Consider the following 17290-nt stretch of genomic DNA (forward strand, 5'->3'; position numbering starts at 1 on the left):
AGCCCATCCCTGCATTGGCAGCACAGGTTTCTTTGTTCAGAATCATATTATGCATGTGTTTGTTATTCATGTTTCTGCTATCCCAGCTTTCCTTTGATGTAAATTTAATACAACTTTTTTTCTTTTTTTTCCCCCTGTCATTATTTGAAACAGAAACTCTGGGACAATAGCAGCATCAAATATTGGATATATGGAAAAACATTAGGCAGTGTGCTACGCTTTCTGCAAGTCTAAGCCATAATAAAAAATACATATTTCTCAAAAGAAAAATAATAGACTTGACATTTTTCCCAGAGCTACAGACTTAGAGTTTGAGTCAGGCTGTGATGCCATGGCTCTGAGGCGGCCAAAGTCTAATGCAGAGCCTTTGTGTCAGTGGTGCCAGGAGGAGACTGATTGCCTACAACCCTGTTAGAGACATTTTGTTTGAAGTGGGCATTGGCTTGCAGGTCCCTTGCAAATCCTATACTGTGCCATAAACAGTTTTGGAAAATGCGTGGAAAGACTTATGTGAAGGTTGAGAAAGATGCTTAGCCTTAAGCTTTGCATTCATCTTTAAATATTTCTGAGCAACACTTTCACCCATTATTAGCTTTCAGAGTGTATGAAGATCATGCTACTCTGTGCTTAACCTGTAAACAAAATTTCTGTGATTGTTTGCCCTGGTTCCCAAAGCAACTGTGAGAAATGAACAGGACAGATGGTAGCAGCCTTCCCCAGTGGATGCTACAGAATATTTCTGTAATGATATAAAGCCATGTTAAACAATAGGTTGTTCACATTCAAATGCAGAGCATTCATCCCAAGATGCTTCATGAGACAGGGGAAAGAGCTGAAATTGCTTTTGTGGTGATGCTGGGCACAATTAAAGGCTTATGTCTGAATCTTACATCTATCAAACTGCTGTACAACAAGGGAAACAGCTCCCTAAGTAGCTTTTTACAAAACACTAAATATACTATCATAGCAATAAAACCTAACTATCCAGCTGCTGGTGAATTATGTACATGTGGTACTATGTCCATCATGTCTCCCTTCCCCCCTTTAATCCATCCCTTCCTGCTACTGGAAAAGAGCAAAGGTCCTCCAAGGAGCAGCTGAAAAGTTTAATAAAAATAAGTCAGAGATGCTTAATTTGTTTTTGTGATCTGGCTGCACTTTTTCTGAAAATCATGATTGTTCCTTTGGCAAAGTTGGCAAAATTCCTTTTAACATGGCCTCAAAAGAGGGGAGAAAAATGCCAGTTTCTGTCTTCTCTTTTGACATGGCAAATCAAGGCAAATGTGTGAAGGTATTAGAGGCTCACTGCAGAGCAGGAAGAGGAAAACAAATGACACCACACCATATGCCCGTAATTCCAATTAAAATGCATTCAAACTCATTTCTCTTCTCCTCAGCTTACCTTTTCCACACCAGTGAACAAGCATGTTTGACAACAGAGTGTGGGAATTTCCAGTTCACTGAGCAGGTTTTCTTTCTCTTTGCTCCTGCATCTACCTGAGGCTGCAGCTCCAAACCCTCACCATGTGCTTTAAAGCAAACCCTGTCTCCCTCACTGCACAGCCAGACATGCACACATTGCCAGGGACTCCAAGGGAGCAAATCAAGAAGCAACAGACACAGCTTGAGGTTAAGCATTCTCAGTGGCCATGCTGGGCTTTATAGGAAATCAAATATTTTAGAATCCCTGATGATGCTGTGCTTAACTCAGCGCTTTTCCCAGGTATGGAGATTCCTGTGCTTGAGCACAGGAGAAGCATTGAGAATACAGCAGGAGAAGCATTGAGAAGGTGAGCAGGACTTTCTGCCTTCAACAAGCATGGACAAGCAGGCACAGCAGCCAAGGCGAGACCTCAGTGCCACTGCTGAAGAAGGGGGAAGGGGGAAAATGCTGCAGGGTGCTTAGAAGACTGGAAAATACCTTGGAGTCAGTGGGGATGTGAACACATGAGAGGAAGGCAGCATAAGCTATTTATTAGAGGCTGAATGGATAGAGAGAGAATATTAGTGTGGCAAATCAGTCTGCAAACATCAAAATTATTTTGAAAAATGCAAAAGGATGCACTTGCTATTATAAAATCAAACAGGAAGAGCAACAAATAAACATGGTCTATGATTCATAGAACTGTTGTTAGATAGCAGAATCCTTTTCTCAGGCAGAAGAACAGGCAGCTTTTCTTATTTCTGCTTTTCATAAGGTCTTTCCTTGTCCTTTTCATCTTCCCATTGACATAAAAGTTATGTGTTTTCATTGTCTCTTGATTTAAACTCTGTTGCTTTCTTCCTTGGAGGGTATCTCAGATATCAATGAGAATTCAAAACACTTCCTTATAACTTTGCAATCTCCAAGTTTTGGGTTTTACATCCCCCTCCTTGCCAGCCTTTTCAGTTCTCCATCCCACTGCTTCCTACACAGAGTACAGCTGCCAGGCTGATGATACAGATGCAGAGATAAAATTCAATTCTCAAAAGTTGGCTTAGTAAAACGATTTAAGCATACAGCTCCAGATAGTTTTATCTGTATGCATTTTCCTTATGCTTTTAGATTCACAGCATTGATCTTTGCCTCTTGAACAGGTGAAGAAATCAACAACACAAGCAGGGTGTTAACCTCCATGCTCGCTTGTACCACAGGGAAAGTGAGCAGTTGGGGAAAATACCAAGCAAGGGGCTCAATAGTTGTTTAGTTCAGCAAGAGGCTGCTCTGCAAAGTGCTAGGAAACAGGATCTAATGGACCAGACCATTTCTTCCCTTTGCCCCAAGCCTGACTTCTCCCAACACCAAGATCTCAGTCCTCCAGACTTCTCAGTCCCAAGCCACTCTCTGTTTCTCAGACCTACTCTTTCATCTCCTTACCCCAGTCTCATCACCATGCTGAGCTAGCCTTGGTCCCACTGTAGTTGCATTTGGTCTTGCCTGGCTCATTGGCTGTGACAGCTTTCAGTGAGCTGCCTGCCTGTGTCCTCAGAAGAAATGTCTCCTGCACCAGTTATTTCCCATCAGTTGTCTTTACATTTTCTGATGCCAGAAAGGCTCCAGCAAAGGTCTAAAGGGGAGACATGGTCTTATCTTATTCTTTACATTCCCATGATATTATCTTATTCTTTAAAAAGGCAGAGAATTTCTAGAAAAATTAATCCTGAAAAGGATACCTAGCATGGACAATTTAATTCAAATATTGTGAAATATATGCAAACAGCCCCTTACAAAAAAAAACAAAAAACAAACAAAAAAAAAAAAACAAAAACAACAACAACAAAAAAAAAACAACAAAACAAAACAAAAAACAGGAAAGGATGACTATTTGTGGCACAAGTCTGTGATTGAAGTAATTATATGAGCTTTTGTCCACTGCTTTCCTAACCAGGAGTTAAGTGATCCTCTATTTCAGCCATATTAGCGCTGTATGAACTGTAATATTTACTTAAAATCCTCATAGACAATCTCCTGATTCAAACTGGATTCCATAGCTGTTGCAAACAATGCCATTATTTATATAACAAGCTGTAGCTTGTTATAGCATGATAACTGGCAGAAGTGAGCTTGGTAATTCACATGCAGCTTTGAAAATGTGGCTACGCTTTTGTCACTCACCAGAACTTCTTAATGGCTGCTTGGACAGGCTTCTATTAAACAGGATTGCTACTGATGCTTCAGGCCAATGGAAAGAAATAGATAAACATGAGGTAGGTTTCTCCTGGCATATGGTGAGGTTATGTCCATGGTCACTTTTTACTGTGTGACTATGAAGACCATGCTGGCTCTGTCATGTGAAGTAACCATGAGGGAAATCTGCAAGAAGGTACAACATTTTGAGGTTGCCTCGTGGTATTCAGGGTTTGACAGACCCATTGTTTATACAGCATTAATACCAAATTGATGCTTTTGGGAAACTCCACCCATGAGCAATCCAGAAAATTTCCTGATATGCCCAACAATACTTCAGCCAAGCGCAGTAATCAAAGGTTGCAAAATAATTTTTCAGAGGAAAAGGATGGGAGAGAAGAGAGGGTGAAAACACAGAGCAGAAGAGATAAGCAAAGAACTGATGGGCTGCAGAAGGGTGGACAATATAGGCAAGACAAATATTAGTGCAGAAGGAGGCAAAGCTTGTTGGTCCATTTGAGAAGACTGTACAACTATATTATCAGAGGCTGCATTTAAGTAGAATGGATTCATATTTTTCCTCTCCCTATGTCTCTCTTCCTGCATTCAGCCTGTACTGGCATTGTCTCTTCCTCTCAAACCCTGAAAACTTGAAGCCTTTTCTCCTTGGAAGTTTCAGGGTCTGGCATTGCCTAGAAAATGACACTGGAGCACATAACTTTCTTTCCCAATTCTTTCTATAGCTCCTGGTAATGCTGTGACAGCAATACAAGGCTGAAATTGTTGGCTGTGCCAACCTCTTGAGTGATCCACTTTTGGATGCAATGGGTCACTGACTGAGAAACTAAAATTAAGAAGTCTGGAGAAATGATATACTCTAATGCCTAAAGAGAATATTAAAATGATGCTTGCAGCTGCATTTTGTTGTTTGGTAACACCAAGACCAAGCCAATTTCAGAGGTTAAATCACCAGATCTTCTTGATGTTGGCCAAATGCTTCTTCTCAGTCAAATGCTTTTCAAAGCCCAGTTAACCCAGGTACACAGATAAAATTAACATATAGATGCTTATGAACTGAAGTTAAAAAAACGAGTATAGGATGTTGTTAGAGGTTAAGAGTTTGGAGTACAAAGGCAGATAAAGGTGACTGCCTATGACATGAGCCCTGAGGTGTAAGGGAAGTTATCTGCCTTCCATGGCTTGTTTCACCCAGGAGCCCCCAGGATCCCAATACATGCCTGTACAAGGCCCTGTCCTCAGATCACCCCACGTTAAAGAGAAGGAATGAAATATCTGACACCCCACGTCATTCAGACTGAAGTGCAGAGAAATATCTCTGGCTCCAAGGGAAGATGGAGCAGATAAACCAGGGAACAGCAGCCAAACCATCAGCAGCTGGCCACCAAGGTGGCTTTCAAGAATATATCTCTGTGTCTAAGGTCCCAAGAAATCACCTCACGTCCACAATTCCAGCAGCCAGAGTGACTAGAAGACAGTCAGCTTCTGTCCCAGAAATGGCCTGGAAGAACTGAGTGAAGGAGATAGTGCTGAAGGGCACTGCTAGCATGAAGAAACCACAAGGCAAGTGAGCATTTTAGAAAGTAGAAGAGACAATATTGGCACTGGGAGGTATCCTGAAAATGCTCAGAAATTAAGTTGAATGTCTGATATGAAAAATATTTCACTTCCAAGGCAGTTTAATTCGAGCAGCTTCTCAGGGCTGCCCTGGGTCTCCCACATAAAACATGGGACTGGGCTATGCAAGGTCCTTACTATTAAAATGTCTAATTCAGGACAATCAGTAAAAGCCAAGCAGAGCCAATGTGTACTTCTGCCAAGACCTTTTCCCTCTAATTTCAAAAATAATAATAAAAAAAAAATAAAAAAAAAATAAAAGAAGTCAGGAAGAATGACAGGTTCAGTCCAGAGCCATCCTGGAGCCGTGGATCCTGGAGAGCTGCCAGGCAAGCTGGCAGGAAGTCAGGCGGGCTTGTGATGGAAACCTGCCCTGTGTTTCATCGGAAGTTCATTCACACAGAGACGCTTCTGCAAAACATTTTGCTTACAACAAATCGGCATTCTCTGACAAAAACCTGGGCTGACAGAAACCTCCCAGCCTCTGTTCCTGATGGCATAATTGTTTCTTACATAATAAAAAAAAAAAAAAAAAAAGAAGGAAGAGGAAAGAAACTGGGTGTGTCATAGCTAATGTTAACGGGCTACATTATATATAGTTTTGTAAGTCACTCCTTATATGGAGAAAATCTTAAAAATGAGCTCTTGAGCATTTCAGTCTGATCTTCCACAAGTGCTGAAGGCTCAGCTTTGTTACCCTACAGGGTATACAAACATAGAAGTAACGGTGCGATTTTGGGTGAAGATGGAGCAATTTTATTGTATCCATCTTCTTTCCTTTCTGAATAGCATTTTACAGGTATTACAGGTTGTTAGTTATTAATTCCTCCTTGTTCCTACAAGTCCATTAGATAGGAAAATATTGATGACTTCTCTCCCAAACACAGATCCTGTAACAAGGGCATAACTCTCTCACTTTGAAATTACTAACTAGAGCATTTAGAGGAAAAAGAGAAATGTAGAAAACATATGCACAACTTGGGTTACCTGGATGGTTGACAGCATTTTTCTTCTTCAAATAAAAAAAAAAAAGAGAAGATGAGGGATATTTCCTCTTTTATGATTTTGAATGACACTGGAAACCTCTCTTGGTCTAGCATCTCTTCCAAAGGAGAACCCAAAAGGTGTAGAAGGCCTGAATACAAACTGGGGAAGTAATCCTACATTCTCTTAAGTTACCTGAGAACCAGAGGCAGACCTGGGAGGCTCTGATTCAGATAGCTGTGAAATAAATAGCAAAGTACCCTTTTAAAGTAACGAGAAGCTCAAATTAAATAGCAGTATTTGTTTTTTGTGTACCTTTAAAGAAAGCAGACATCAGCTACAATTCAAACTTTCTTTCTTTGCCCCCCCCCCCCCCCCCCCCAGTTATGTGAACACAGTGCATAAGATTAAGACATTTCCAGCATGTAAATTCAATCATGTGAGAAGTCCCACTGATTTTAGGCAGTGACTTCCTATTGAGTCAGCAAAGCACTCCTGCGTGCGTATGATTTTAAGATGACTAACCTCCCTGGCTGCGCCCGCAGTGGCGGGAGGTGCCTCGGCAGGATGTCCCGCGGCCCTGGCCCCCTGGCTGTGTCCTGCCTCTGCTCTGGGACAGGATCGGTGTGAGCACGAGTTCCCACGCTGCTTTCGTCCCTGTGCCCAGAGCCAGCAAGAAGTGCACTGCGCTTTGTGAGAGCCTGCAGCCGGGCTGAGGGGATGCTCCAGCCGGGCATCACGGCTGCTGCATGGCCAAAAGCCCAGCTTCATGCTTACTCTTACCCACATGCTGAAACTCTCTGGTAGTTTGGAGTGGTACTATATCAGCCCTGGCTTCAAGGAGATTTTCACAACTTCTCTAATGAACCTCTCACAGTCTTTAAGTAATGCAGCTATTTATAGACTAGGTCTATCCTGAACAGATTGCAGAAGCTGCACAAAAGCTCACTGTTTCAGCAACGAAGCTGCAGAGAAACATCAGAGCAGACTGAAATCACTCAGTACGGTTACATACAATCAAATATAACCAATGTTTTGCATGATTAGACTCACTGCTTAACTCAAAAGTTAATGGCATTTTAACACATTTATATAATTTTCTTAGAAGTGAGAGCTCTTTGTGTGAAGTACAAGAATTTTCAAGTCTTAGACTAAGGACTAAACCCTGCCCTTGCTCACAACATCAAATTTTAGGTGTGGCATCACTGAAGTTTAACAGAATACCCCCAAGTAGTCAGAGCAGAAATTGGACATTGTCAGAAACCATCACCAACCATTTTATCTTTCTCTTTCAAATCACTCTTTTTTAGGCTTTAGCAAACATCCTGAGTCTTGCAGTCCCAGTGTGTATCATGAAATAAAAATGTTAATTAAAAACTGTTCAACCAATGCACTCAGGAGAAAACATTGCTGCTGTTCTTTTTATCACCCAAGCCCATTTAATCTTAAATATTTCTGAGATGTGCAAGATGTAGGTAGCATGAAGCAGCAGGACTTTGTGCATATGGCTCACCTGCATCTTTCTTAGAAAAAATCAGAGAAAGAATTTTACTGCTTTGACCTTCGCAGACTTGTGTCTCTCTGACACTTGTTCATGAAGTCCCTGTAAACAGCAGATTTACACAAACATGCTTTGCTTATGAATATTTTCCTGAATATTAAGGGAGAATTGACATTCAATACAGGTGTTGGAGTGAGCACTGCAGGCCCTTGGTTTTCATTGCTGTGGTCAGAAGAGGGTTTAGTGACACCCTTTAGCATAGAGAATCCCAGCTCTTGCTACCTTCTGTGTCCTAAGGTTTTATCTCTGTAAGAGGAACAGGGATTTCCTCTGGGGATTAGGAGGAGATAAAAACCCAAGACAGAGCTACTACTTCATTACATTACAAAGCACAAATGGATGAAAAAAGACAGTCAGTGATTGTCTTTCTCTTTGGCAACTGACTCCTTATTTAGCGGCTCTGAAGAGAAACAAGGTCCCTCTTTTTTAACCAGGTCTGTAAGGACACAGGCCATAGATAGACTTACAAACCTAACTGCTACTGAGAGCTGCAGAATTCTATATTGTCTCAGTATTTCTTCACAGTCCATTCCTGCTTCTGCAAGTGCACTGAGCAGGTCCTTGCTACAGGCATGGGAAATTCATATAACCCCAGTCACCAGCAGTCTCATTAATGCCAATGGGCCATCTTGAACTACTTTTTCCTGCACTGGTTTAGACTGTTGATACAGCCCAGGCAGAGAAATTTCACATCCAGCCCTCCTCAGACTTTTGAAGGATGAGGTTAGTCTAAGCATGTTCCAGTGGGCTTGTATGAGTAGCGTAGAAATTCCCAGAGACCTCAGAACTATTAAACTATCCAACAGCAGCCCTTTTGACCCTGACACAGGGTTTTTTCCAGATAGTTTTTTTCCATCTGTTTCATTACCTTTTGCTTCTGAACTGTGGGAAAATGAAGAAAAGCAAGATAAATACCTTGACCTGATAGTATAGCCTCATGGCAGGAAATGTATTAGCAAAAAAGACAATCCTTCTGCTTTAAGTTTTACTTATAATTACACTGGTGGTACCTTGTCTAGAACTGCTGACTGTCCTAAAAAAATACTTTAGAAAGAATGACATATTTTCTATCATGTAAGGTACCAGTGCCCACCAGTAAAATTTTATAATATTAATAAAAAATCAAAAATTTTATTTTCATATTATTAAGATGTTTAATTGTAGGTACAATATTAAGTTATAAATATGCTTTATGACAGAAAATAAAAGCAGCTTATCGCTCACTGACTGGTTTAGAAACTTTTTTTCTGCTGGATTTAAAATTTCTGGTGAAATTGGTGAGCAGTGCACTCAGCACATCCTGTTAGCTGAGTCAATTGAAATTGCACCTGCTCTTAGATGCAAGTCTTAACAAATGCAACCCATATATATTGTAAAGAAAAGGACTTGTATGCACTTTTTCCAATTAACATCTGCCTTTTGGCGAGTCATTAACCTATTTTCTCACAATGAAAGAGCTTCAATTGTATTATGCATCTGAAGCGTGTAAAAGTCCCTGAGGGGGTACTCTGACAACAACATACTGTTCCTGGATCTAATGTGAACATACATATTCATTAATTGTTTGGGGCAATGAGTACAGAATTTCTGCTTTTTACAAGTCTTACAAGGTAAACAGTTTACATAAAGCTATGTCCCTGGAAATAGCCACATCCTGGTCACTGTCACTCAGTAGAAAAATCAAGAGTGATTTTGTGCTGTGATATAGTAATCAAAATAATTCAGCAACACTATAAAAAACTTCTAGGAAGAAAAAAGAACGTTGAACCCTAAAAATACTACAGCATATTTATTTATTTAAAGAGATATAAAGATGGCAAACTGTATTTTTCAAATCCCTCATGCTATATCGATCTGCTCAGGTCATCCTAAAATGGCAATGAGAACCTATTTTACCACTATTTTTCCAGCTAGAAAATCAATATGATTAAAATTTAAAACTACAGATTTAGATTTCTCACAATGAAGATTATAATGAAAAAACTGATTATTATCTTACATGTGTAAAAGCAAGAAACAAATATTTTGTAAAACAAAGGAATTGTTCAGATGCATTCACCTCTGGGAACTGATTTTCCAAAGCCCTAAATTTATAAAAAATATATCAATAGCAAAAAGTGAATGCTGAAGTAACAATTGGTAGCATTTCTTTCAATTTGGAAGAGCATTTTTAGTTTGAAATGTCTGCTGAAGTACGTTGCAATGAGCTGCTGAGCTACTGCACAGCACTTTGACACCTGAGGAACTTGAAGTTGGGTTTCTCCAGAGACAGTCTCCCAGCAACAACTATTCCTGCCACCACCTTCTCTCTCTCAACACACAAACCTTGGGGATCTACTACATGTCATTCTTTTTAATAAGTCATTGAGCCATTTTTGCAGTGACATGCCTGAAAGCTGGAAGCAGTCTTTCTCCAGCAGGGGGGCCTATTTATATTTAGTATCAGAGGGATAATTTAGCCTGAGGGTAAGTGTACTGGATCAGGTACATTGTTGAGCTTGTTTAGAACAAGTATGGGCTATCAGTACTTCATTGCAGTCTCCAATCAGATACAATTTTCATAATTTAAAGATCCATGCAATTATTTTTTTCACATAGTGCAAAACCACAGCTAAGAGTAAACAGCAGTCATTTTCCTCTAGTTTTATAATTCAAATTAGTCAAGTCACCAGTTACTTGACAGAATACAAACCCTAGAGTAAATGCTTCTGAAGGTTTAACAGCCTTGGCAGGGCCTTTTAAAGCCAGTATTTCTGTTCCAAAACTTTATTAGAAATTATATGGATCAAGAGAATACGATAACTAGCCCACATCAATGCTTTTTGAAAAGAAACATCATGTTAGATGGTTGTGGCTGTGTTTTAGGAAAGTCATCACAGCTTGAGGAAAATACATCCATCCTGTTTTCAACCAACCATGACCAGACATCCTCCCAAGTGTCATCATGTTCAGTATCAACAGACCACCCGACAGAATGACAATAACATGTCTTAATTTGGGAATGTTAATGTTGGTTCACCAGATGCACAAACAACAGAGGAATAAACTGGATTAAGTAGTAAATGCTCCAGATAACAGGTACTGAAAAGGTAGAGGGATTAATGACAGGAGCTAAGGCAGAAGGGAATATTTCAGCAGAGATTTTATTTAAAAATATGGAAGTAAAATAAATATCCAAATCTTATTGATAAATAATCCTGAAAAATCTTAAAAGAAAATCTGAAGATTTAAGACACACACACACACATATATATATATAGTCCACCAAGGAAAAACAAGAAACAAGCAAAAATTTTAATAGCTACATGGTTTTGTGTCTTTTAATGGAGACAAGAAAAGACAAAAACCACAAGGTTATTTGCAAATTCATAAAGTACATTTGATCCAAAAGACAGCATTTACATAACTTTGTATTATATAGTAGTATAAACAATTGCATAATCAAAGGTCAGGCTGGAATATATACGACCATTCTTTGACAAAAAATCCATGGTTAGGGTGCCTAGAAACAGACCTAGAAACACTTGCATCCAAAAATTATGAGACTGCTTCTTTGCCATAACCAGTAGTGCTCAAGACAGCTGCAAATACAGAGTACTTATTGGTAAAAATCAGAGCTAACGAAGAAAGTGAGGTGATCTCTGGCTAGCTGAAGGTGGTTGCTGAGAGAAAATAAGTTATACAAGAAAAATTGACTGCACATTTCTGTGGCCTTAACTGCAGTCATATTTATACAGTGAGCTTGTGTACTAAAGTTGAACTCTGTTGACATTGATGAGGTTCAGCCTGGGAAATGGGCTTTATCTATATACAGTAGTTGCAGAATTGGATTAAAGTGCTTCCCCCTTTCAAGTGTCCTATTTTTCAACATACACGTAAAGTTACAGAAAAGGATGATTATCTAGTTTTGACTAGAACAACAGGTGTTCTGCAATTGCCATTTAAAAAATAACAGACATAAAGAAAATAAATTTTCCATTAAAAAATAAGACCCAAAATCATCTAAGAATTACATTTTTATTAGAAATAAAACTCAAATCATCATACAAAGTTTTTCCTGACTTATGTCTGCATTCACAATGCATTACTTGATGGAGTACATTCACAACATGCAAAGCTTGAGCACACGTGGACATCCTTATAGGATAAGAATCATTTGTATTTATGACCTAGATTTTGCATTGTTTTGTGTTTAGTTCAAATATATTCTTCAGAAGTATAAAGGTGATTTTTGTTTTTGTAAATCTGAAACGTGAATTTTGACAGGGATACAATAAGCAGAAGTGTTCAAGTGCATCAAAACTCATGTTTTGCATCTGAATTCACATAGATGATATTATAGCTTCAAAGTGTGACTTAATTTCTGCATTTGTAACTAAAAGTTTTCACACTACATCTTCTTGCAATCATTACTAAAATGTTTAGAAGATATAGAATAACAAACTACTTTTTGGTAAAACACTTGAGAATATGTAAGGGACAAAGAACACCTCTGGCATTTTTGTATTATATCTTACTTAATTTAGGTGTTTAAGTAATGTTGTTTTAGTGCATAGAACATTATTTTCACAATCCTTGAGTGAATTTAAAAATCTGCACATTGGTAACCTGCATAATAACTGCTATTCATCTAAAAATACAAGTTAGTGGCTTAGTTATATTCAAAGATCTTCTTAGATTGAAATAAGAGTTCTGGAATGTTCAATAGAAATTATTTAGAAAGCATTAGTTTTGACTGGGCTACACTTCATTGAATAGATAATCAGAATATCTGCTTGCTATCAATGTTTGAAATTTTTTTTTTAAATTTCTTCCATTTTTAGCACTTTGATTTGATGTTTCTGCTTATAGCAAAATCCAGTGAAGAAACATTCCTTGTGATTTTAAGAAGCATACTCATCAACATAGTTCATTTTCATATTTTATTAGTTCTGTTTTCCCTTCGGTAACATTTTTTGCTGATCTTTTATGCATTTTTTCAATTTATCTTCTGTACATGTAAGACGTTGTTCCAGGCCTGAAATAGTCTGCATCAAGAAGAGAATAATTTCAATTGGGTTTATATTACTCACACAGTATTATAAAAGTGTGCAACACAAGAAAAGGAATTTTAACTCAATAGGAAAAAATACTATAAGATGGTTTCTCCTTAGCTATTCCACTATTTACAACTGTATTTTAAAATTATGGTTTTGCCTCCATGGAAATTGTCTAAAGGTTTTTGTTTTCACAAAACATTTTCAATAATAAAGAGAAATACATACACGTATAATGTAAAGTACTCTGAAATACTATGTGAAAGTTGCATGCATATTTCAATAGAAAAACAGCCATCACTGTGACCACAAATGAAAAACTAAAAGAAACTTTTATGGCATCTCTAAGAAAAGGAAGTGAGAAAAAAATATACTATTAAAAGGCATTTATTCTCCAAGATATTATCTTCAGCAGAAGTAGGTCTTTGGATGCAGGCTAGCAGTTTCTTTTACAACTTACTACACAAATCCTTTCCACCTCATGACTTGACTCCATACTTCCCAAAACTTGTTTCTTCCAAATCAACATATATATATTGTAAAAGAACACAGAAAAAAAACCCTTAGCAGCTCCATTTTGAAATGATTTAATGTCAATATATTACAGACTACAAAGAAATATCTGAAAACATAAGCTAAATCTGGATTAAAAAGCTGTATTGAGCATTTGCAAGCGAGTCAGAGTCACTGACTGAGACTGAGTATTTGTGCAGTTTCATTTGCACAAGGACTTACTGCACTGCAGGATTCCTACCTAAGCCAGCACCTCACACACTAAGTTGGGAAAGGGATTTAATGGTACATGGCCAATTTACTTTGTACATCCCCTGCTAGTGCACGATTGTTCCAGCTGGAATGTCTGCTAAACAACTGGCTTCTGACAAAACTACCTAGATCTAACTACTGAAAAACAGCAATTCTCTTCATCTAGAGTTAAAAATACAGCAACAATCTTTATGATAATGTACCAGGAAGCTTTCACTTTAGCAAACACAATACATGCAATCAGTATTTTCTGAAAGGAAAACACTAAAACAGTCACTTGACTACAGAGCTATTCAAAATAGCCCCATAGTCTTTAATGTTCTGATTTATGAACATGACTCCAGAGTACTGTTGTCCTTTGATAGCACTGTCATTTTGCACAGCAAGCATCACCTGTTATTGCATACTTACTAGAGTTAACATCTCCAGCTGCCCCACAATGTGGTCCAAAGCACAGTTCACGGAGGAGGAGATGCCTCTGTGCTGTCCCACACTATGCACAGCTGACCCACTCTCATTCTCTGCCTTCCTTCTTGAACTCATTGCTGAGAAAGAAGCAGAGGGCCTCTGCAGTTCTTCACTTCTGCCAACATCCTTGAACACAGAAACATCATTTGAAGATTCAGCTGCCTTTGTCTTCATTTAAATGGAACCACACCATAAGATAGACAGGATAGCCAAAAGTCAGGCTATTAAGTAAAAAAAATCTACACATATATATGCATACACACAAGGACTCTCAAATTTGCTTTTTGTACCAGGTCCAACTCATAACATTTCAATTTGTTCTGACCTAAGAGAGAATTCCAGCTGTGATGGATGAGGCAATAAGGGAAATCTTAGCAGTCTTTAGGTATGTGTTTAAAGTGCATATGATTGAAGAGCTACATGTATACTACTAGGGCTTGAATTAAAGCTTGAATAAATACAATAAATGAGGGGCATTTTCTCCAAAAAGATAGCTCTGGTTGACAAAGAAATTAGTTCAGAATAATCATATGAATGAAAAATTTGTAAGTGACTAGACAATCATAAGTGCTCCTTCCAACTTCATAGTATCAAACCTTTGTTTAGTATGAATTAACCTTTTATTTCATTATTTAAAAAGGTAGTTTTCAGTTGTTTGTTCAGTGATGGTACTTTTTGAAAAATTGATTCCTTCAGAAAATGGGAGAAGGAAACAACAGAGAAGATCCACACAATGTAACATTGAGAGAAATAAATTTGATGTGTAAACTTTGCTTCAGCCTAACTGAGAGAGCATGATCTTCCCCACCAATTTGGTTTTGTCTGTGCCTCAAAGCTCTCAATGGTGTTTTTGAGTCATGAAAGGTTAGATCATTACTAATTCATTAGAAAGTCATTCACAACAACTTTACCTGAGTAATTAATGATTTATTGAGATTTCTTTGAAAACTTCTTATAAAATAAGCCTTTTAAATGGTTATATTGAAACTATTTCTCTGGAATTTATTGACAGCCCATGAAAATATCCATTAGCTATGCAAAGGGAAAATTTTAGTCTCACCTGATGTAGTTAAAATACACAATATTTACAATGTGGTCAAAATATTATGTTGTAAGACTGAACAGATTTTCAAAGGAGAGAGTATTAAAATAATTGTCAAACATTAAAAAACATCTCCTAAGTCTCTAAACTGATCTTGTAGAATGTAAATTGCTAGGCAGAATTATTAGCAGACTTTTACAAGATCACCTAGGTATGTTGATGAGTTTCTGTCAAGAATGTTTTACATGCATAATAACCCTGCCTTTGAATCACACAGGATCAGAGAATGATGGGTTAAATACTGCTATGATGATAATGTAACTATTTTAAATTTAAGTAATCCTAAATCATATCAATATTATTGTGAACTTTTACTGCTGCATTATCCGCAATAACATTCCTGTGTCTTTAGTGCCATCTTGCATAGTCCTGTGTGGTGGCAAACAGCTGAAAGCAGAGACTTTCAGAGGTTGAAGTAAGACAGCAAAGAAGAAAGTCTTACAACCCTCTCTGTGTTAAAAGTTCCATTGTGCACTTACATTCTGCAAGGACAGGTCTCAAGCCCCCAGGAAAGAACCCATGCAGTGCAGAACATGACTTTAGTAGAGACAGGGGCACATACCCAGGCATGCACTTCACACCTTTACTGACAATGCTACAAAGCCAGAGGGAACCCATCTCAAGGTTTGATAGTACCATGGTATTCACTGACATCACTAACTTCTTCCACTGATTTCTTCTATCATAGCATTGTCAGTTAAGGTCTGAAGTAAGAAAGATTATTTCAACCCAAGGAGGAAAGCTATCGATTCAGTAAAGAGAGCAAAAGGTAAGCTACAAAAGCTCATCACTTTTGTCCTACAGTAAAATTGATCCAAACTTCAATATATCAAATAGGCCACAAAAGAATGTTTTGTATCTCAGTTAACTGCCACCAGCATTGCAAGTCAGAGTAGTGGAAAAGTCCTTTTATCATTTACTGGGTTAAGCAGCAAATTGAGATTTTTCTGTTACATATTCAAAGACTTAGAAGCACAATACCACATAAAAGCATTTACAGAAGTAAGGCAAAGACCTTGATATTTGTCAAAACTTAAACAAGATAAGCAAATAACTGAGCTTTCAAAATTTGTAAGAGAAATGAAAAAAGACCACTTCAAATTTTCAACTTATCTAACTTGTGTCCAAAATGGTTACTTTTTTGTAGAGACTTCTTTAAACACTGTCAGACATCAAGTATGTTGCTATAATTTTAAGGTGATCTGCTTTATATTTTAATCTTTCCTAATATCTAACTTTACAATCTCCTCCAGCTCATCAAAGGATCCAAAATAGCTGAAATCTAACACAAAACTCAAATGCCAAAAACTTGCTGTAAAGGAGGGACACTAGTCTCAAAAGATTTCCTTTACTTTTGCATGTAAGTCAGCTGATATCCAACACTTTCATTCAGCACAACATTTCACTTTAAATTAAGTTCCTTTTAAAGAAAGTCTTTCTACTCCAAGTCTATTTCAAATTAAAAGTTTCAAGAATTAAAAATTGTCTTTCCTTCAAATTAGCCCCATTCAAAGTACTTGAAATTCTACCAATTCATGAACAACAATTCTGTATGTCACCAGCAATGTAAAAATGTCTCATATTAAAAAAAAAAAAACAAAACCCAAAATATTCTGAGAATCAGAGCTATAGCTTATTAAAATTTATTCTCTCAAAATAAGGCAATAAATTTTAAATTGTTACTGCTGAGCAAAGCAAAGAAGAAAATTAAAATGTGTACAGCATTTACATTCACAGACCATTAGTAATAACATAAATCCACATTTCATGCAAGTTACAAATAAGAAGGAGAAGGAACAGATTTAATTAATCAATAGGAAGTTATTACCATGACATTACCAGCGGATGTTCAGGAGAAAATTAAATTTAGCTTATAAAATGATGTCACAAACAGCAAACCATAATTGCTCATCTTTGTTTTCTGTCAAGCAAAATAGCCAAAACTCTGTGGGTGGTACTTGATCAATTTGTGAAAAATCCTTACACATAACCTTATCACCTCTGCCTGTTCCCAAACGTTTTCCCATGAAACATTCACACAGCACATAGCCACAAACACTGCATCTCAGGCTCCCTTTGCTTCATAACTGTTAAGCATAGAATCTGAGTAAAATGCATCCATATAAAAGGAT

At 37.7% G+C, this 17290-nt stretch overlaps 1 protein-coding gene across 2 annotated transcripts in view; it reads right to left on the reverse strand.

Annotated features, from left to right (window-relative positions):
• Nucleotides 1–11785: 11785 nt before the first annotated feature.
• Nucleotides 11786–17290, reverse strand: part of POC1B (POC1 centriolar protein B) — a 44776-nt gene continuing 39271 nt past the window's right edge. Inside the window, exons 11-12 of one of the 2 annotated variants that reach the window (XM_021528014.3) lie at nucleotides 14000–14182; nucleotides 11786–12814 (exon numbers count right to left, since the gene is read on the reverse strand). In XM_021528014.3, coding sequence (XP_021383689.2) covers nucleotides 12713–12814; nucleotides 14000–14182 — 285 coding nt within the window. In that variant the 3' untranslated portion in view covers nucleotides 11786–12712. Of the gene's footprint in view, nucleotides 12815–13999; nucleotides 14225–17290 lie in introns of both variants that reach the window. The other variant, XM_021528013.3, reaches the window with a different exon arrangement.

Source organism: Lonchura striata, chromosome 1A, assembly GCF_050655825.1.
Source record: "Lonchura striata isolate lonStrDom1 chromosome 1A, ASM5065582v1, whole genome shotgun sequence".
Taxonomy (NCBI): Eukaryota; Metazoa; Chordata; class Aves; order Passeriformes; family Estrildidae; genus Lonchura; species Lonchura striata.